This window comes from Salvelinus sp. IW2-2015, linkage group LG16 (assembly GCF_002910315.2).
Source record: "Salvelinus sp. IW2-2015 linkage group LG16, ASM291031v2, whole genome shotgun sequence".
In the NCBI taxonomy this organism is placed as follows: domain Eukaryota; kingdom Metazoa; phylum Chordata; class Actinopteri; order Salmoniformes; family Salmonidae; genus Salvelinus; species Salvelinus sp. IW2-2015.
This window is the reverse complement of record NC_036856.1, coordinates 33,871,597-33,893,125: the sequence shown is the minus strand read 5'-3', so window position 1 is coordinate 33,893,125 and position 21,529 is coordinate 33,871,597. Positions and strand designations below refer to the sequence as shown.

General features: G+C 42.8%; 1 protein-coding gene across 2 annotated transcripts in view; it reads left to right on the top strand.

Moving 5' to 3' along the window:
* The first annotated feature begins 9,492 nt into the window (after window positions 1-9,492).
* syde2 (synapse defective 1, Rho GTPase, homolog 2 (C. elegans)) overlaps window positions 9,493-21,529 on the top strand; it is an 82,835-nt gene continuing 70,798 nt past the window's right edge. Inside the window, exon 1 of one of the 2 annotated variants that reach the window (XM_024004319.2) lies at window positions 9,493-9,833. In XM_024004319.2, coding sequence (XP_023860087.1) covers window positions 9,725-9,833 — 109 coding nt within the window. In that variant the 5' untranslated portion in view covers window positions 9,493-9,724. Of the gene's footprint in view, window positions 11,967-21,529 lie in introns of both variants that reach the window. The other variant, XM_024004318.2, reaches the window with a different exon arrangement.

Here is a 21,529-nt window from a genome sequence, read left to right as displayed (position 1 = left end):
TAGGTGGTGGGTGCTGTGTAGAGGCGCAGACCTGGGTTCAAATACTATTTGAAATTTCAATTACATTATCTGTGCTTGATTGAGCTTGCCTGGCCAATAGAATACTCCAAAACCTGCAAACACCGCCCATCTGACAATTCCAGACAGGCAAGAGCAAGCGCACAAAGTATTTGAAAGATGACGAATAGTATTTAAACCCAGTCTGTTGGGTGCTGAGAGACGTGCCCTGTGTTGTCTCTCTCTTCCCACTGCCAGCAGGGGCCACAGGCAGATGTTTCTTAGAAGTTACTTTTCACACCACCGGCCGGCCCATACTGACAAACAGATGTTGCACAGTGGAAAACACGGAATAACAGCTAGTAGGGACAAATCCTTTCTTAAATCTGTCATTAAATGTTTAATGTAAGGCAACATAAGCAGTGGTAGAAAAAGGCCCCAAATCCTGGCAACCTCACATAGGTCTTATTCCAGACTAATCAAATCAAATCAAATGTATTTATATAGCCCTTCTTACATCAGCTGATATCTCAAAGTGCTGTACAGAAACCCAGCCTAAACCCCCAAACAGCAAGCAATGCAGGTGTAGAAGCACAGGTGGCTAGGAAAACTCCCTAGAGAAAGGCGAAAACCTTGGAAGAACCTAGAGAGGAACCAGGCTATGAGGGGTGGCCAGTCCTCTTCTTGGCTGTGCTGGTGGAGATTATAACAGAACATGCCAAGATGTTAAATGTCATTAAATGACCAGCATGGTCAAATAATAATAATCACAGTAGTTGTCAAGGGTGCAGCAAGTCGCACCTCAGGAGTAAATGTCAGTTGGCTTTTCATAGCCGATCATTAAGAGTATCTCTACCGCTCCTGCGGTCTCTAGAGAGTTGAAAAACAGCAGTCTGGGACAGTAGCACGTCCGGTGAAACCGGTCAGGGTTCCATAGCGCAGGCAGTTGAACAGTTGACTGGCCAGCGCAGCCACGGCCAGGTGGACTGGGGACAGCAAGGAGTCATCATGCCAGGTAGTCCTGAGGCATGGTCCTAGGGCTCAGGTCCTCCGAGAGAGAGAAAGAAAGAGAGAAAGAGAGAATTAGAGAGAGCATACTTAAATTCACACAGGACACCGGATAAGACAGGAGAAGTACTCCAGATATAACAAACTGACCCTAGCCCCCCGACACATAAACTAATGCAGCATAAATACTGGTTAAAGGGGAATATTAACTTGTGTAAATCAATTGTATCTGCTGTGTAAGTACAGGTAGTAACATACAAATATATGTAATATAGAAAGAAAATACTGAAATTGTAAGGCATAAATGACGAGAACTCCATAAGAAATCAATTGTTTTACTGTTGATTGATGCAGGCACGCAATAGGCTACTTTGTAGACATTACAGTTTATTTATTCATCCTTCTCTGTGCTTTTACTCAGTGGTGGAAAAAGTACTTTAGTCATACTTGAGTAAAAGGAAAGATACCTTAATAGAAAATGATGGAGGCGGCTTAGGGTAGAGAAATTAACATTAAATTCTCTGGCAACAGCTCTGGTGGACATTCCTGCAGTCAGCATGCCAATTGCACGCTCCCTCAAAACTTGAGACATCTGTGGCATTGTGTTGTGTGACAAAACTGCACATTTTAGAGTGGCCTTTTATTGTCACCAGCATAAGGTGCACCTTTGTAATGATCATGCTGTTTAATCAGATTCTTGATATGCCACATCTGTCAGGTGGATGTATTATCTTGACAAAGGATTAAATGCTCACTAACAGGGATGTAAACAAAGTTTTGCAAAAACAATAAGATAAATAAGCTTGCTGTACATATGGAACATTTCTGGGGTCTTTTATTTCAGCTCATGTAACATGTGATAAGCACTTTACATATTGTGTTTATATATTTTTTCAGTGTACTAAAGTATCAAAATAAATGTAATTGCGARAAATCATTTCAAATTCCTTATATTAAGCAAACCAGACGGCACYATTTTCTTGTTTTTTAAAGTTATGGATAAAAGGCACACTCCAACACTCATAATTTACAAATAAAGCATTTGTGTTTAGTGAGTCCGCCAGATCAGCGGCAGTAGGGATGACCACATGTTTTCTTGATAAGTACATGAATTGGACCGTTTTCCTGTTCTGCTAAGCATTCAAAATGTAACGAGTACTTTTGGGTGTCAGGGCAAATGTATGGGACTAAAAAGTAAATATTGTCTTTAGGAATGTAGTGGAGTAAAAGTAAAAGTTGTAAAAAATATAAGTAGTAAAGTACAGATAACCCAAAGAACGACTTAAGTAGTCCTTCAAACTATTTTTACTTAGTTACTTTACACCACTGAACGTAAGGCAACACGTTGCTGTTGCAGATGTACATCAGACGTGTGTTATTGAGATGTGTGTGTGTGTTTTAGGCAACACAACATAATCATTACATTTATTTACAGGTAGTGTTATAAACATACACTGAGGGTACAAAACAATAAGAAAATCTTCCTAATATTGAYTCAACAGCCTCAATTTGTCGGGCATGGACTTTACAAGGTCTCGAAYGCATTCCACAGGGATGCTGGCCCATGTTGACTCCAATGCTTCCCACAGTTGTGTCAAGTTGGCTGGATGTCCTTTGGGTGGTGAACCATTCTTGATAAACACGGGAAACTATTGAGCGTGAAAAATCCAGTAGCGTTGCAGTTCTTGACACAAACCAGTGCGCCTGGCACCTATTACCAGACCCATTCAAAGGCATTTAAATATTTTGTCTTGCCCATTCACCCTCTGAATGGCACACACATACACAATTCATGTCTCAATTGTCTCAAGGCTTAAAAACCCTCCTTGAACCGGTTTCCTCCCCTTAATCTACACTGATTGGAGTGGATTTAACAGGTGACATCAATAAGAGATCAGAGCTTTGACCTGGATTCACCCGGTCAGTCTATGTCATGGAAAGAACAAGTGTTCCTCATGCTTTGTGCACTGAGTGTATAGTAGACCAGGGCATTTCGGTGAGTGGAATTGGGAGTGATATTATAGAGGAAAGACAGACACACACACACAGGCCATGGCCCCAGTCACTTAACCGAACCTGGACAGCCCTGAGATCAATGATGCATGGCAGTAAAGTGGAGCCAGACCCAGAGAGGAGAGATTGGTGATGAATGGTGAACAGTAGCAAAGAGGTAGACAGGAGACAAAAAGTCTGACTGTGATGATAAACATGTCAGTGGCTGTCTGTTGATAAAGCCAAGCAGAAGGAAAAGCAGGGCAGAAGGGCTAGCCCCAACCCACTGAGCCCAGCCATGCCCTAAGCGGCTAACGGTAGCCTGAGCGATAGCCTGATAGCCAGCCTGGACAGCAGTAGGCTAATAGGAGAGATGTGTATCTCTACATCTCTGTCCAGGTCTTGTCCTGCATCAAGAGGCTTAAATGGCCGGAGCAGGTCAAGTAGCAAACACATGCACTGGATTGGAGGCTTAGAGATAACACTGCCCTGGTCTGGGTGTGTCAATTTGTTGGTGAGTGTGTTGTCTAGATGCTTAAAAGTGTGTACTACTAATAAAGCTGTGTCAAGATTTTAGGGAAGGAGTTGTGATGTTGTGATGTCAACATATTGTTTGGCAGTGGTTGGAGTACAGATTAATGTCTGCATTTCAATGTATAAACAAATAAAAAATGTTCACTTTTGGGACAATATCACAATAAACTGTCAGTTTGACTGCTACAGTATTTTCCCTGACATTTTGAAAAGAGAATAGAACATTTAACAACTGTGTTCTCAACTGAAGACATACAATTTTGGTTTTGTGTTTTCATGGTCTTCTCATCATTCCAGATAGCGGGAGGATACAGCGGAAAGCATGCGAAAAGAATAGTGACTCTCGATCATAAAGGAGGCCCTTGGCAACGCTGCAGTTCAGACAGTTAGGGATCCAGTCTAATTTATACCCAGAGAAAGACTCAGTGTCATGGACATACATTTAGTTGCGGTGCACAGTGAGAAAAGGAAAGGCCCATAAAGTAAGCTAGGGGAAGAGACTGGCAACAATGGTCAGCCATCAGGACAAGCGCTCCAACAGCTGCAAAGCCCTCTATCCAACACACACAAACACACACTCCCTGACCAGGCTGGCCTCAATGGGGGCTAGCCAAGCAGATGTTCTGCTTTGCCATCTCAAAGAGGAAAGCGAGTGATAGAAAAAAGAAAAAGAAATGTCCCGTTCTTTGTTCTTTCCATGCTGTATCAGGGAGTTGTAGAAAAAGCTTGCAGAATAAATTGCAATGTGCTCTTACATGTACACGGCACTTGGAACAGGCTAAGATGCTCTCACTACTTGGCAACGCTGGTTGTTGCACAACTTTAATGTTACTAAGATACTAGCATTCTACTAGAGAATGTAAGGAATGTTGCTTTGCCATGTGACTTCKCTGACAATGTTATGCTTTAGGAAGTAAAACTAAACTGACATGTCTGTGTTTTATAGGTTAATCTATGATAGCCTTCAGTAGTTATCCTGTAATGTTGATGGTATTAAACAGATCTATTACACAGTAGTAACACTGTATTTCTCTCTTCACTATTTCAGATCATTTGAGTCATCCACTGCTCACTTCTGTGATTATTGTTCATAGTTGTTTAAGTAGCTATCCTCTTTTACTAGTATAAACGTGTTGCCTATATCAATCAATCAAATGTATTTATAAAGCCCATTTTACATCAGCGGATGTSACAAAGTGCTAATACAGAAACCCAGCCTAAAACCCGTAAGAGCAAGCAGTGCAGATGTAAAYGCACGGTGGCTTGGAAAAACTCCTTAGGAAGGCAGGAACCTAGGAAGAAACATCCTCTTCTGGTGGAYATTATAAGAGTACAGTGCATTCGGAAAGTATTCAGACCCCTTGACTTTTTCCACATTTTGTTACGTTACTGCTTCATTCTAAAATTCATTCAATTGTATTTTTTTCCTCATCAATCTACACACAATACACCATAATGACAAAGCAAAAACATATTTAAAATACCCCCAGAAATATCACAGTATTCAGACCCTTTACTCAGTACTTTGTTGAAGCACCTTTGGCAGCAATTACAGCATCGAGATTTCTTGGGTATGACGGTACAAGCTTGGCACACCTGTATTTGGGGAGTTTATCCCATTCTTCTCTGCAGATCATCTCAAGCTCTGTKAGGTTGGATGGGGAGCGTTGCTGCACAGCTATTTTCAGGTCTCTCCAGAGATGTTCGATCGGGTTCAAGTACYGACTCTAGCTGGGCCACTCAAAGACATTCAGAGACTTGTCCCGAAGCCACTCCTGCATTGTCTTGGCTGTATGCTTAGCTGTCCTGTTGGAAGGTGAACCTTCGCCCCAAGGATCTCTCTGTACTTTGCCTTGATCATCTTTGCCTCGATCCTGACTAGTCTTCCAGTCCCTGATGCTGAAAAACATCCCCACAGCATGATGCTGCCACCACCATGCTTCACGGTAGAGATGGTGCCAGGTTTCCTCCAGACGTGACGCTTGGTATTCAGGCCAAAGAGTTCAATCTTAGTTTCATCAGACCAGAGAATCATGKATTTCATGGTCTGAGTCTTTAGGTYCCTTTTGGCAAACTGCAAGTGTGCCTTTTACTGAGGAGTGGCTTCCGTCTAGCCACTCTACCATCACGGCCTAATTGGTGGAGTGCTGCAGAGATGGTTGTCCTTCCAGAAGGTTATCCCATCTCCACAGAGGAACTCTAGAGCTCTATCAYAGTGACCATCGTGTTCTTGGTCACCTCCCTGACCAAGGCCTTTCTCCCCCGATTGCTCAGTTTGGCCCTGATGGCCAGCTCTAGGAAGAGTCTTGGTGGTTCCAAACTTCTTCCATTAAAAAATAATGTGGMTCACTGTGTTCTTGGGGACCTTCAATGCTGCAGAAATGTTTTGGTACCCTTCCCCAGATCTGTGCCTCGACACAATCCTGTCTCGGAGCTCTCCGGACAATTCCTTTGACCTCATGGCTTTGTTTTTGCTCTGACATGCACTGTCAACTGTGGGACCTTATATAGACAGATGTGTGCCTTTCCAAATCATGCCAATGAATTTAATTTACCGCAGGTGGACTCCGATCAAGTTGWAGAAACATCTCAAGGATAATCAATGGAAGCGGGATGCACCTGAAAAAAATGTAGTCTCATAGCAAAATATCTGAATACTTATATAAATAAGGTATTTCTGTTTTTTATTTGTAATAAATGTGCAAAAAAMATTTTTTTTAAACTGTTTAGCAATAGTAATAACCTGAACCTGGTTATGGTAATAACCCATTGTCCCATTTCCAGGCTCCTGCTTTCCATGTTGCAAGTAGTTGTGCAATGAGACATCTTTCACATACAAACATGTTCACTTATGCCGTGTGCCATAAGTTATGCACAGTTGTTGTTGTGGTGGTCTGCATATAGAATAAAATGACCTCTCTTTCTCTATCTCTCTCTTTCCCTCTCTCTCTGTCTCTCTCTCCCCCCTCTTTCCCTACCTCCCTCTCTCTCTACCACTCTCTCTCCTCCCCCATCTCTCTCTCTCCCTCTGTCACTCTCTCCCTCCCCATCTCTCCCTCGTCTCTGTGCCTGCCTGTAGGCTTTGACCTGTAAATATGAAATCAAATCAAAGTTTATTTGTCACATGCTCCAAATACAACAGGTAATACAACACACATGCTCCAAATACAACACCTTACAGTGAAATGCTTACTTACAAGCCATAACCAACAGTGCAGCTTTTAAACAAAAAATAAGAGTAAATAGCTGCCCAGACAAGGTCTAATCCATCAGTGAGGCACGCAAAGGTGACAGGTCTACATGGCTCCGCAGCAATAACAGATGCTTATCATAGTGTTTTACTTGGGGGTGCACGCGATCATTCCAGACATTGTACTCTGTTTTATTCCCTTAAAGCAGGATTCCCCAACTGGAAGCCCACAGACCGAATATGTCCCGCGAGTGATTTTTTAAAATGTTTTTATTGTTGAACAGAAAAGACTGTAAAACACCAGCAAATCAGCTCCAAMTAATTTTAATTTTGGAAATCTGTTCCAAAGTATTCCCATGCATAATAGAGAGATATACACTGAGTGTACAAAACATTAAGAACACCTGCTCTTTCCATGACARAGACTGACCAGGTGATTCCAGGTGAAAGCTATGATCCCTTATTGATGTCACTTGTTAAATCCACTTAAATCTTTTGTTTTGCCCATTCACCCTCTGACTGTCACACATACACAATCCATGTCTCAATTGTCTCAAGGCTTAAAAATCCTTCTTGAACCTGTCCTCATCTACACTGATTGAAGTGACTTTTAACGGGGTATGGTAGTAGGTGCCAGGCYAACCGGTTTGTGTCAAGAACTGCAGCTATATTTTTCAGGCTCAACAGTTTCCCGTGTGTATCAAGAATGGTCCACCACCCAAAGGACATCCAACCAACTTGACACAACTGTGGGAAGCYCATTGGATTCAACATGGGCCAGCATCCCTGTGGAACGCTTTCGACACCTTGTAGTCCATGCCCTGACGAATTGAGGCTGTTCCCGAGGGCAAAAGGGGGTATGTGCAACTCAATATTAGGAACGTGTTCCTAATGTTTTGTATACTCYGTGTATATGATCATATACAAATGTAAGCAGTGCCTGACTTGGACTGAAATTGGTGCCGGTACTCATTTTGGGTGCCAGTACTGGTTATATTTAGGTGCAGGAGCTCCACAATAGTTTTGAGCTAATATTCTACAAGAGGAACTGGAGCTCCTAAAAATCTGACCCTTTTGCCTGTGGTCAAGTGGGTTTTGGATGAGGTTTTTGGCTGATGTTAGCATGATGAGAAATCCTCTTTAACATAGAAAGGATAGAGAGACTGTGTTGTTATTCCTCTAAATATTGAGTCATACTGGGGAGAAGATGTCTCCTGAATGGTTCCTTACACACCCAGCATGATTATCCAGACTTTGTTCAGGGCTACTTGCATATAGAAGTAGGGGTGCTGAGGATTCTGCAGCACCCCCTGAAAAATCGAAATAGTTGTGCACAGTTGATGTTGTGGTGGTCTGCATATAGAGTAAAATGCCCTCTCTTTCTCTCACTCCCTCTCTCCTGAAAATTCAGCATATTTTTTCAAAATMAATATGTATATATATTAGCAGACCAATATAGCTGTCTGTAGCGCAGACAAAAAATAATTTTATCCTATTTATTTGTATGGACACTCTGTCCAACATGTTTCCCTCTGCGGCAGGCAGAAGACAGATGTGTGTCTCTCTGCTGAAATGCTTCACAGCTATCTACCAGTGAAGGTGCTGATTTAAAGCCTGATCAGAGGCTATTTACTGCTCATGGTCCTGTACTTTCATTAAACATGTCAGGACTGGGATTTGAATGTGAAAAAAGATTTTCACTTAGAAAGAAGGAATTCCATAYGGTGMCGCACAATTGGACCAGCGTCGTCCAGGTTAGGGTTTGGCCGGGGTAGGCCGTCCTTGTAAATAAGAATTTGTTCTTAACTGACTTGCCTAGTTAAATAAAGGTTAAATAAAAAATCGAATCAAATCCTGGCAACCTCACATAGGTCTTATTCCAGACTAAAGGGGAATGTTAACTTGTGAAAATACATTGTATCTGCTGTGTAAGTACAGGTAGTAACATACAAATATATGTAATATAGAAAGATAATACAGAAACTGTAAGGCATAAATGACGAGAACTCCATAAGAAATCAATTGTTTTACAGTTGATTGATGCAGGCACACAATAGGCTACATTGTAGACAGTTAATTCCATCATCCTTCTCTGTGCTTTGGTGGAAAAAGTACTTTATTGTCATACTTGAGTAAACYTAAAGATACCTTAATAGAAAATGTCAAGAAAAGATCTTGAGATTGACAAACATGTTGCTAATAAACACTTAAAACATTATAGCTATGAGTTGTTATAGATTKTGGACTGGCTTATTACTTAATATTATTATGTATTATCATTATTATTAGGCCTATTTTGACTKGACCTATATGGACTCAGTGGGGATTTATTCATGCGTTTATAGCTTCACTGGAATGTAACCAGTGATTTACTAATCTGTCACATGTTGCCTCTAGGATACAATGGCACATGTTGTGTCAGTGGCATACTAGGCTGCGTTTACAAAGGCAGCCCAATTCTGATATTTTTTCCACTAATTGGTCTTTTGACCAATCACATCAGATCTTTTCACAGCACAAGCTCTTATTCAGAGCTGATCTGTTTGGTCAAAAGACCAAATASTGAGAAAAAAATATCAGAATTGGGCTGCCTGTGTAAACGCAGCCATATGTTGACAAATTCTTAACATATTGTCGTGAAGTTCTATAATGTAGCAGGCAGCTAAATATTATACTGCTTGCGTACGAGTTTGCGCAATGCGCCTATCACCCCCGCCAGAAAATATTCCAAATATTTGAACAGCAAGCGCAGAGAGGAAGGGGGTCGGAGAGCGCAGAGAGGAAGGGGCCGGAGAGAGAAGAGAGAGGCGCAGTTGAGCAAGTGAGCTAACTAGCTAAAGCCAGTCAGTGAGGCCGAGGTGGACAGTTTTGACGTGACAGTGGAGAATGGGGAGGACTCTGCACGCCCGGCGAGTTTTGTCCGCAGAAAGGGATCTCAAACTCGATCTCTACCCATCTGAGAGCGTGTGCTGAAACTGGAGAAACACCGGTGGAAAGGAAGGAATGGCTGATCCTCTGCGGAGGAATTTATTAGCAAAACTTCGGGGGAAGAAATCTAAGAAAGGGACGCCGGCTGGTGGATACGGCGCTGCGACTAATGGGGGCAGAGCAGGTAAAGGAAAAGTTTCTCAAAACCCAGACGGCCAAACTCGTCCAGTAGTAATGTTCGCAGAGGTGCATTGTCTGACAGACAACATCATGAGAGGTAACGACAGTTACGTTAACGGCATTGTAGTAAACAAGGTTGGATTAGATCAAGAGCAGAGCACGGTAGGAGTTGTTGAGACGAGTGAGTTTCCCCAGCAGTACGAGGCTTCAGCTAACATGCACATAAACACTAGCCGGGGGCCAGGGGACAATCAGGGTAGCGGGTGCTCCGGGATTAGGGGTCGAGTAAATGAGGAACTCTTGGGGGTCTCACTTCAAAGAGCAACTCAGTACGAGGGGAACGATAGAGACGAGATGATCAGAATCCATAAACAAGGGCCCGGCTACTTCTCTGGACAATTACAACAAGGACACATAGGGAGACCGCACGAACAGAGAAAACACTTTGTCCCCATTCCGCGACAGTATAGCGCAGGGGATTCAATAGGGTTTGGGAGCAATAGTCCTAATAATCACATTATATACCACAGAAGGCCAGATGGGGTAGTTAAAATGACAAATGGCCACTATCCTGCTTCAAAGAATAATGGAACAAATGTCTGCTTTGACAAAGATCTAAAGACTCGAGTAAGCCACGGGCAGCCAGACGACTCCTGCCATCAAACTGTGTACAACTACAAGGCAGACAACGGGCAGAGGTCTATAAATGATTTAAAGTTTACGGCAAACGTGCATCCTGGCCACAACCAAATATTGAAAACAAATGTTACAACTAACGGGACGCAAATGTGTCCGCCGGGTATCCCGTYTGCGCATCATCCGGACAGTAATTACACCGAGGAAAACATTGTGATTAGAAACATAGAGAGTTACGGGAGCTCGCCTGAATTTACAGGGGACAACATTAGGGTGACCCATTTGCAGAGCCCGACATTTTTCCCCACTGAATTGGAGATATGCGACGTTAACGTGGCCTCCCATTTCATATGCGCAAGAGAAGGAACACTCCGACACTACTCTCTAGATAGCGAGGATGATGATTATTATGATAATGTAATTCTTCCCTTTTATGTATCTGAGTCATTAGGTCCGAATGATAGAAAAAGCTCTGATAAAATAGAAGCCATAGAGTCGGGAAAAGATGTTCCAAAAGGGCAAGTCATCAGCGACAGTGCGCAGGAGACAGACAGACTACGGAGCCAGTTGAAAGAGGCGTATTACCTTCTTATAAACACCATGCATGATATTAGTTTTGATGGTCAGGTCAGTGTRAACGGTTTTATAGATCAGGCAAGTTCCTCCAGTCACTCTCGGGACAGCATGTGCTCACGGTTGTCCATCAAGCACGTGGACAGTGATGCTTGGTCGTCGGGAGAGCACAGTGTCCAACAGGTGTCTGACACAGACTCCATCCTGTTGTGCCTGCTGAGTGAAAACCGTGGGGATCCAAGTCTCAAAAATAATTTCATTAGCAAGAGCCTCGTGAATCTATCTGCTAGCAGGATTGGGCCTCCCTTAATGCGTTCCACTAGTGACAGAGCTATCAAATACCGCAGTGGTGCGCACAATGCGCCCTGCGTCCAGGCCCTCGGTTCCCAAAGCCCTGCTGTTGTTGGGGCCTGTGAGAATGGGGATATAGCAAGTAGGCCACAGGCTGTTGGAGCCTCTGACCCGTTTGAGAAACAGGCCAGCTACGATGGTGGCACGAGCAGCGACGACCTGCTTCAAGACACCGGTGAAGACTTCAAGTTGAACGAGAGTAGTGGCTCGGTCAACAGCCTCACTGGGTCGTCCGACAARGCAGACACCCAGCAGGGTGGTAACAGCAGGCGAGATGGAGAGATGAGCGCATGGGACCGGGGAGGCTCTGCCAAGCCCCATGGAGTCACCGTCAACAAGATGCAGGAGTGGATGCACAAAGGCCGTCTGTTGTCTTCGGAGATGAAGCAGCGCATCGCGGGTTCCATGCCCCAACCCCATGGCACCCACGGTGGCCTGGATAGTGCAGCACGGTCCAGCCAGGGCCAGGCCAGCTCAGTTCCAGGTGGATCTAAACCAGCAGCCCTGACGACCAGAGTTCACGTGGCCATACCCGCCGCGGTGGTCCCATGCCAGAGCCAGGCATTGCATCAGTCAGGTAGGAAGGGAGGTGGTGGTGGTGGCCCCCCTGGTGGAGCCACTCTCCYGTCCAGGGAATCTCCCCCCTGTCGTCCTCCTCCATCCTCCTTCACCCATATTAAACTACTCCGTCTGGTCTGGTGGTGGTGGTCTCACTTTCTCTCCCTCTGGATGCAAAGCAAAGGGACGGAATGAATGCCTGTCTGACCGGCCCCTTTGCTTTCCTAGTAGGATTCTCTAGTCTAACTGGTGGTGGGTTCTGGTTCTTCTTCTTCACACACTAATGTAGGTTCCATTTTAACACTGAATAGTACGTTGGTTATAGTGGGCCACACTGTAGTAGTAACAATAACCACTAACTCACWCTGTAGTCTCATGGTGTTGATAACAGTGATAATGGTTGTGGTGGGTATGTATGAAAATTACTCTTGAACAATGAAATGTATAATGTGTATTAAGGTTTGTTTGAGACCATAATTTGAGATGAAAACATCTATATCATGAAACACAAATGGATATCCTGTTTTGATATTACCATGTTATTATGGTATTACCATAAAACCTGTCCTTTCATCTGCTGACCAATTTCTTTTTAAGGAAATGGTTAACATGTCTACTTTTACAGGTTGTAAGGTTTAGTTGGTGAGGTGATATCTCTTTCTTGTTGTTTCCCTGTGATATTTCCTATGGTTGGTACGGATGTGTGTGTGTGTGTGTGTGTGTGTGTGTGTGTGTGTGTAAATGTGTGTGTCAGGTTGGTGTTCCATGGTATGTGTATGACTGGTGGGTTGAGCCTCATCCAGGGTAAATAGGGTGATAGGCCACATGTACCGGGTGCTGTTGTTGACTCTCTCTGGTGCAGGGCTAGAAATAGAGTGTGATCTCCGGACTGCAGCGGAGAGGGAGAGAAATAGAGCGGGTGAGAGAGGAGGAGGGAGAGAAATAGGGAGAGGGAGGGGGAGGGAGAGGGGGGGCAGCTGTTGGCTCTTCCGAAGATGGTTTGGCTGCTAACTTTCTACTTTCTCTCTTTTTCTCTTTTTCTCTCTCCATCTCTCATATCTTTGTCTCTGTTTCTCTCTCTCCCTCTCTCTATCTCTCATGTCTCTGTTTCTCTCTCTCTGTCTTCATCTCTCATGTTTCTGTCTCTTTCTCTCTCCCTCTCTTCATCTCCCATGTCTCTGTCTTTGTTTCTCTCTCTCCGTCTCTTCATCTCGCTCTGTCTTTCCCTCTCTGTCTCTCTATTCATCTTTGTCTACTCTACTCTCTTCTTCTCTCATCATAGAAAAGTTCAGCCTCTTCTGCACTTTTCCACTGTCTAACCATACCTGTTGAAGTCGACAAACTGGAGAAGACAGGGAAAGAGAGGACAGAGAGACATAGAAGCCACTAGGTGTATGAAAAGGGATGTATAGAAAGACTAGCTCAGGGACCTCGGAAGAGAAAAGAAGGCTTCTCTCCCTGTAGGTTGTTTTATTCACTGTCATGTCACCCCCTCCTTTCTTCATAAGTTCCATGGTAACTTGCATTTTAAAAGGACCTGGGAGTGAATTTTTATATTGCCAATCCTGTTGTTTAACTTGTTTGCTCCCTGTTACTTAATTCCTTAGTATGAATGAACAAAATGGGCAGCGATTAAGTATTTATTAAGGTCAGCCCCAGAGCTTATCTTACCCCCGTGGGCCCCTCTCTCTCTCTCCTCTCTCTCTCCTCTCTCTCTGCTCCACAAAGAGCCATTTAAAAAAGTAATGCCAAAACCTCTCAAAGCGTGACTATAAACTTAGACTATAAACGTTCCTTTTATAGGCGCTCTTTTAATTTATGCAGATGTTTATATGTGTCTTGGCTGACACGCTAAAAGTGATCCCCATTTATCCCCCTCCTGGTTTATTTATTGGAAATTAGAACTCACTTTGAAGTCATAAATATAATGCGTTTGATTAGGAGTGTAAAATAGATTTGACGACAGTCCTTTTAAAGTGTCTGTATGGTATCTTTGTACTTTTATAATTAGTGTGAAATCCCCCTGTATATTCATCACCCACAATGTGTTCACAGTGATGTGTGTGTGACTGAGTGACTTGGGAAGTAGGTTAAAATAGAGTAGTGAGAAGTTGTTAGATGGCTCATCGTGTGTGTGTGTGTGTGTGTGTGTGTGTGTGTGTGTGTGTGTGTGTGGCGTGCGTGCGTGCGGGCGTGCGTGCGTGCGTGCGTGCGTGCGTGCGTGCGTGCGTGCGTGCGTGCGTGCGAGTGTGTGTGGTGTGTGTGTGTGTGTGTGTGTGTGTGGTGTGTGTGTGTGTGTGTGTGTGTGTGTGTGTGTGTGTGTGTGTGTGTGTGTGGTGTTGTGTGGTGTTTGCGTGCGTGTGTGTGTGTGCTCAACAGGAATGGGGATAAATCAAACCTACTGTAGACCAATAGCCATGCCAGCCAGTAGGGTGAAAGGCCCACCAGACTGCTGTTTGAACTTTGAAGATTTGATTTTCTCTTTTTCTCAGTACCTGTTTTGGCTCAGTCTGATCCCCTCGTGAGAGAATAATTACCAGCCTCTGTCTGCATGCTTTGGATATTAACCTTATTGGAAGTCACACATCTGAATTGGGATTATCGGTAATACTTGTCAGAGGTCACAATATATAATTTACAAGGCYTAAAGGCTTCATAAACCCTTTATAAGGCTGACATATATGCTTCACAAATAATTTATATGCAAATGTCATACTTTCTACWGGTGATATATCTGGTATTATAGGGACATTTTAAAACATGTCAACTTCATATTCATGATGTCCAGCACCACCCCAACATCAACATACTGTGAAAATGGCACAAAGATACAGGAAGATAAGTGATTCCAATGACATCAAACAATTAGTTGACAATTAGTAGTCAATGCCTCCTCATAATTGGTTAAAATCACTGATGCTTTCCAAAATTGTGGCGTAACCCTTTTGATGTAACATATAACCCAAGGTAAAGTGATCTCCCCTGCTCTTGTTAATGTATTAAAGTGGCTACAATATCAAATAGGCAGGAAATATTTAATCTGATCCTCTTTGCCAGCTTCCCTCCACTGTTAAGTCGTGTTAAGACTGTGTCGCTCTCTGTGTCTGRATCAAGCCAAGTCTTGTTACTGAGCTGCACTGTTTTCTCTCATAAACACACATAGCACCAGTTCCAGATMACCAGGTACAATGCTTCCTCTTGTCTGCTGTTTGTGATACTAAAGACAGATCAGATGATGAATGATATAGAGGAAGCAGCATCATGGTAGCTGAACCAGACATCTTTATGTAGAGGGTGAGTCAAATACTAATCAGAATAACATATACTCTCCGAGTTTGTCTGATGACTCTGCCAAGTCAACGTCAAGCACCAGCATCTTCGTTTTCATGTGATGTCTCAGGCAGGAAGTTATGTTTTTTTAATGTGTTTTTGTAGTTTAAGATTCCAAAGAAAAGGAGATAGCAGTATGAATGAATAGGTCGGAGAGAATAGGAACAATGATAAGGTGGAATTCTTGTTGTTTTTACTGTTGGCATTCTATGTGACCGGAAGAGTGACACCATTTCCAATTCTCACCCCTGCAACAGGGCGCAGGGAAGAGGACTGACTGACACACTCACACAAACACACACACACACTGCATTATTTTCCCAGGCCATCTGTTACCCCTAAGGTCTTGGGTGTTCATTGGGCAGGCATGCCACTCTCTGAGACACAGGTCTCAGTCTGCATGACTTTTAATTGGCCTGTGTGTGTGTGCGTGTGGTGACCACTGTGGACACTAGTGGTGAAGGTTACCGGACTCTCATGCCAACTAGAAGCCAAGGGCGAAGGAAAGCTCAGGTCTTGGCAAGCTGTGTCAATCAGCGCAGAGTGCACTAACGTTATCTCAGGGTCGGGTTAGGGCACGCACACACACASCGCACACACACACTYCGTTCTKACAGATTAGGTTTATAAGGGCAAAGTCATACGTCTCTATCAAGGAAGTGTTGACCCAGTTTAAGTGTTTTTCACCACTGCTTTAGTTATCACACAGTTTACTATGAATTAACATGTTTAACCGGAATCCCAGGACATTCCCGGGAACTCTCTTCACATTTCCTGAAAAAATAAAATGACAAGACCTGAGAAATTACATTTTCCCCCAATATGGCACTAATGCAATTCCTGAAAATGCACAACATGTCAGCAGTAGATTAGCAAAAAAAAAAAAACACTAGAAAGCGACCATTCTGGATTATTTAGGACCAATGCCGATTTTTGGGTGTCAAGGAGGCTGATGGCCAATAATACATAACAACAAAATGGCAATCATTTAATTTGAATGGTAAATGTCTTGATAAACTGGGTAAATGAAGATGGCATAGGCCTATTCACAATACAGGTGAATGCATATTCAATAGGAGTGTGTGCATGCATTGAGTTATTGAGCTTGTTTTGGGTGATCAGTGGAGTCTATGGTGCTACAGATGACAAACAATCTGTTTGTCCTCCATTTGGGACAAACAGATTATCCTACTGATCAACAACATTTGCAAAGAAGCACCACTCCCGCATGTCACGRCTATATGGAAGGACATCATATAGGCACTGCTGTTAGTTTGAGGATAAAGAAGAACATCTATGGGTCCAAAGTAATTTCATGATTTGATTTGTGATCGTGATGTGTGATCACTAGGGATGCACGCTATATCTGTGAAGATATCGGAATCGGACGATATTAGATAAAATGCCAACATCGACATCGGCCCGATGTCTAGTTTAACGCCGATGCGCCAAAACCGATGTCAAAGCTGACATGCATACTTATATAACGTAGGTACATGACGTAATGACACCGCGTAAAATCTGCCGCTACACGTGCAACACAGCATTCCTAACCTAGCCCACAATGTCTGCTGTGTGGATCGAGCAGTCAACAAGTCGAGCAGTCATTTGAAAGAGTAAGAACATTTCAGCGAGACAACTCAAAGGCGAAAACCATTAACGCCAAGATAATATAATTCATTGCCCTTGACAATCAACCTTTCTCTGTCATGGGTGATGTTGGCTTTCGCCGACTGGTCGAGCACCGGTACACACTGACGTTACCAACTGCGCTATTTTTCAGATATTGCCCTACTGGAGTTACACAGTAATAGCGTCACTGCTATTYGCGTCACGATATGAGCCCCATGAMCATGCTGAGTCTGACAGCACAGTGGGTTGTTGAGGATTTAGTACTGAGGAAAGTCGTATTTCACGCTCATGAATGTGCTGGTTGTCATACCGCTGCTGCCATTTCAATGGCATTTGAGAACATGTTGGAAACTTGGAAACATGAACACACTAGCTAGCTCCATTCGAACAACTGACTCGTAAGCTCATAATTTGCGCCTGCAGCAGACGTGATACCCTCTTATGMCATTGAAACGCCTGCTCAACAAAACTGGCGACACAGGCTGTGAACAAGCGGTTCGGTGGCATTCTCTCTTTACTGTGCCACCACCAAGCTTGATGCTATGTACAAGGACCGCTACATTGATGCAGACAAGAAACAGGGTTTACGTGAAATGTTACATATACAGCTGGACAAGATGGAAACGGACACTGTGACAGTGCGCACCGAGGAAGAGAGGCCAAGGACAGACAGCTGAAACTTCACTGCTTGACATGTATGATGAAATCCTAGTTGAGAATGAAACGACTGAACAAATTAACAACAAAACAGCACAGCAAGTAAGTGAAATAAATAGGTTTTGATTATGTTTTACTGGTAATGGGGACATACGTAAATGCTAACAAAATAACCTTTATTTAACTAGGGAAGTCAATTAAGAACAAATTCTTATTTACAAGGACGGTTTACCCCGGCCAAACACGAACAACGCTGGGCCAATTGTGCGCCACCCTATGGGACGCCCAATCTTGGCCGGATGTGATACAGCTTGGATTCGACCCAGACCCTGTAGTGATGCCTCTTGCACTGAGATGCAGTGCCTTAGACCGCTGCGTCCATGTGTGTGTGTTAACTATTTAACTGTACTAGAATSCTTAAAAGGCTACAAAAATGTTAAATATCGGTAATTGGTATCGTTTTTTTTTTTTGGTAAGGAAAATAACAGATATCGGTATTGGCCAAAAATGTCATATCGGTGCATCACTAGTGATCACGGATGCTTATGAAACAAGTATTTTTTCTAATTATCTTTGACTAGGAAAAATATATATTTTTTCAGCTGTCAGGACGCTTCTCTTAACAGCTCAGCTGCCAGGATGAAATTCTAAACAATTCAATTGGCTAGTTCAGCTATCTGTCAAGAAATTGCAGGTTGTAACTTGATCCTGCTGCTACGATGGGATAGAGCTAAGCTGTAACTCTGCTCCCTTTCACATCTCCTCACATCTCTCTCCATCGCTCATATCACTTACTGCTGTTTACTATGAGAACTAGTTCAATAGCGATGGCATTTTCTTATCAAGCCATAAATGGGCATAATATCTAACAAGGAGAGCGATGGTAGGAAAAAAGATGACACAACGATGCATGTTCTGTCTGAATGACTCAAATCTTCCCATAGTTTGCGAAGTGAGAAGGTACACACACCTGCTGATCTACAGCTTTTTTGGTCCATAAGCATGCAGGAAGATTCTTAGGTAGCTACACCTATTGCCAACCTTTATTTAGGCATTTTAAAACAGTTCCTTCTTTCTCTATTATGACAATAATCTAATCCAACTATTAACTGTCAATTTACGGATATGATTGTGGTTGGTCAGATCAGCACACCAGTAAATAGCTAACATTACACCGCAAGTCAGATGGCTCATTGCCGGAAATGGTGCATGTTCAAAATGATAACCCGCTAACGTTAGRTAACTACGTTGGCTATTAGCTCCTATCTGATATATTAGAACCATGTTTATCTAGCCAGCTTGCTAGCATAGTAGCTAATATAGATAGCTATCTAACGCCACAGATGAAAGGGTTAGTTATCATAATCTTTGCTAACAGGGCACATAGCTATCTGCTTAGCTAGCTAGCTATCTAGCTTATTCCATGCATGTCCGGGCACGTCAACACAAGCCTTATTATTAGTGAATGAACTAAACTAATATTTGCAACAGGAGTTAGATTTTGGCCACTGTGTCAATTCATGCATTTCTCAATACTGCAACTTTCTGTTGGAGAATGATTTATCTTGCTGCTTGCTGCTGCTGATTTTCCCAGTTAGACATTCCTCGGCATTGTGCAGTGCTCGTGGCTCAGGCGGTAAGTTGCGGCTGGCCTAGCAGCAGTTTTGCTATGTAGAGGGACTATCGGCAAAGCCGATAAAGAAGGACCGGTAGCCAATAGACTAGAAAAGGCCAATATCGGCCCGATATATCGGCTCGACCGATTATCATTTGTTCTCTAAATAGCACATTATCCAAATAGGCTGTCGCATGGTAGCCTTTAGCCTAGAGGATTTACTTCATACAAAGTCGCCATAAATTCAAAGTACACTCATAATTGACACTGCCGGACTGCACACGTGACCTGAATGCAGTTAATAAACCCTACAGGAAACCATATAGCCTGTAAAATAACGTATGCCTCTTTGAGCTGTTATTGTGACTGCAGACAGTCACAAATTTGATAAGCCTATGCAGAATTCACTACATAGGCATCTCTGTCACAGACAATGAAGTCTGTTAACAATTCATAGAGGCATGAGAGCACAAATGCTATATTTTCCTGTCCTAAAGCCTAGGCTATTTTCCTATCCAGTCCCAATCCACTGAAACCCCAAATCCTGTCCGCATGACAATTCCTAATTTTATTCTGTAATCCATAGGTTGCATTATCAAAGCATGTCTCTTGCCAATGCTGTCAAAATAGCTATATAACATTTCCCCCGCTTCTCTGCGCTGTCTCGTACTTGCTGCCCATATGAGAGCTTCAGTAGAGAATATGTGATCGATAAACGGTATGAGAGTAGATATGGATATTTTTAAAACAGGTTTACCTTGATATTTAATCTATTTCCACTATTTAAACTATCTGCTATATGTATAACCATCAACCCGATTTTGCCAAATATAGGAGATATTCTGTCATTCTTTGATGGAAGTTATAGCAACTTTCCATTTGACTTTTGTTACTGCCGTTACAAATGTGTATGATTCGACAACACTATACTTGGGGGACGCCTCTGTGCATCTTGAGCGCGCTCGTGTCGGGATAGCCTACTGCTGAAATGCACTGAATTGAGGGACATAATGTTCAAAATGGATGAATGGTCTGTTTCGCAATTCCAACAATGTCATTGCGATCAAAGATAGTTACTCTATCATTACTAAATATCAGTTTAATTTGCTCTGAATCTTTACATAGTGGCACAGACCCCCTTATTTGGGGAGAACCCTGGCATAGTGACCATACAGTATCTTGGTTTTAAACACTTTAAATGGACACTCGGATTTTTGCAGTATTTCCCGGGACAATGTGGATAAATATGAATTATTCCGGTATTGAAACTTGGGTGATTTTCTGAAGAATATTAATCCCTACAGTTTACTGAGTTGAAGTGTGATTGGAGTAACTTTTTCATATGTCACTGGTGTTCTAGAACCTGCACAGTTATTTTTCAGTTGGTTCTTTCCACTGCTTGAGGCTCCATGGCAAAGGTTGTGACCTACATCAAGAGTATTTTTTTGTTTTCAGGGCATTGATATGAATGGCATATGCGTTTACAGTTTGAATGTGATGGTAGAGAGATAGTAGGAAAGGAATGGAGGAGTGTTGGAGGAAGGCGGTGCCGTGCCATGCATGATGAAAGTGTCAGAGGTGTTGAAGAGAAAACTGTAAATCTAGAGGAGCTGTGGTCTGGAATGTCCTACATGTTGGAACACGCTCCTCTGTTATGGAAGACCCCTTAAAGGAGACAGCTCTGCAGTGACCAGTCAACTCACGATAGGCTATACGACAGCAGCCTCTAATTCAACTTGAGCTAAGGCTAGCACTAACGCTAACATTGCCTCCCATGCTAAGAGCTATTCTCATTGACGAAAGTTTAAGCAGAGGCACTGCGACAAGATTTCAATTGGCATAAATTGTACATCAACTGTTTCAATTTACATGACATTTTGTCTTCCTTACATTTCGTTGAGGCGGGCAACGTGGCATTTTTGCTCTGCAGCTCCAACTTACCGTAAACATCACAGTAGCCATTAGCCATGCAAACTATTCAAAATGCGAGTTTATGGTAGGTAGCAAGCATAACAAAATTATTCTGCATTCTCCTTAGCTACATCATAATAGCTGCATTAGCTAGTTAGCCAAATGCGGATGTTAGCTAAAATGGGGAACTGCGCTTTGAGGTCGTCCCTAAAAAAGTTATAATAATGGTACAAAATTAAGACTACAGATTATTGAATGGGATTAATATACAAATATTTTTGAGAATGATAATTTGAAACATAGTTTTAATGAGTAAATGTATTTATACATGTTTTCATTTTGATAAGAGATGAACATACAATGGATTGAAGGTTATTTGTTGATGTAAAAATCTAAAATGTCACGTTTAAGGTTGTGTCATTAGATTTGGGGTGAGG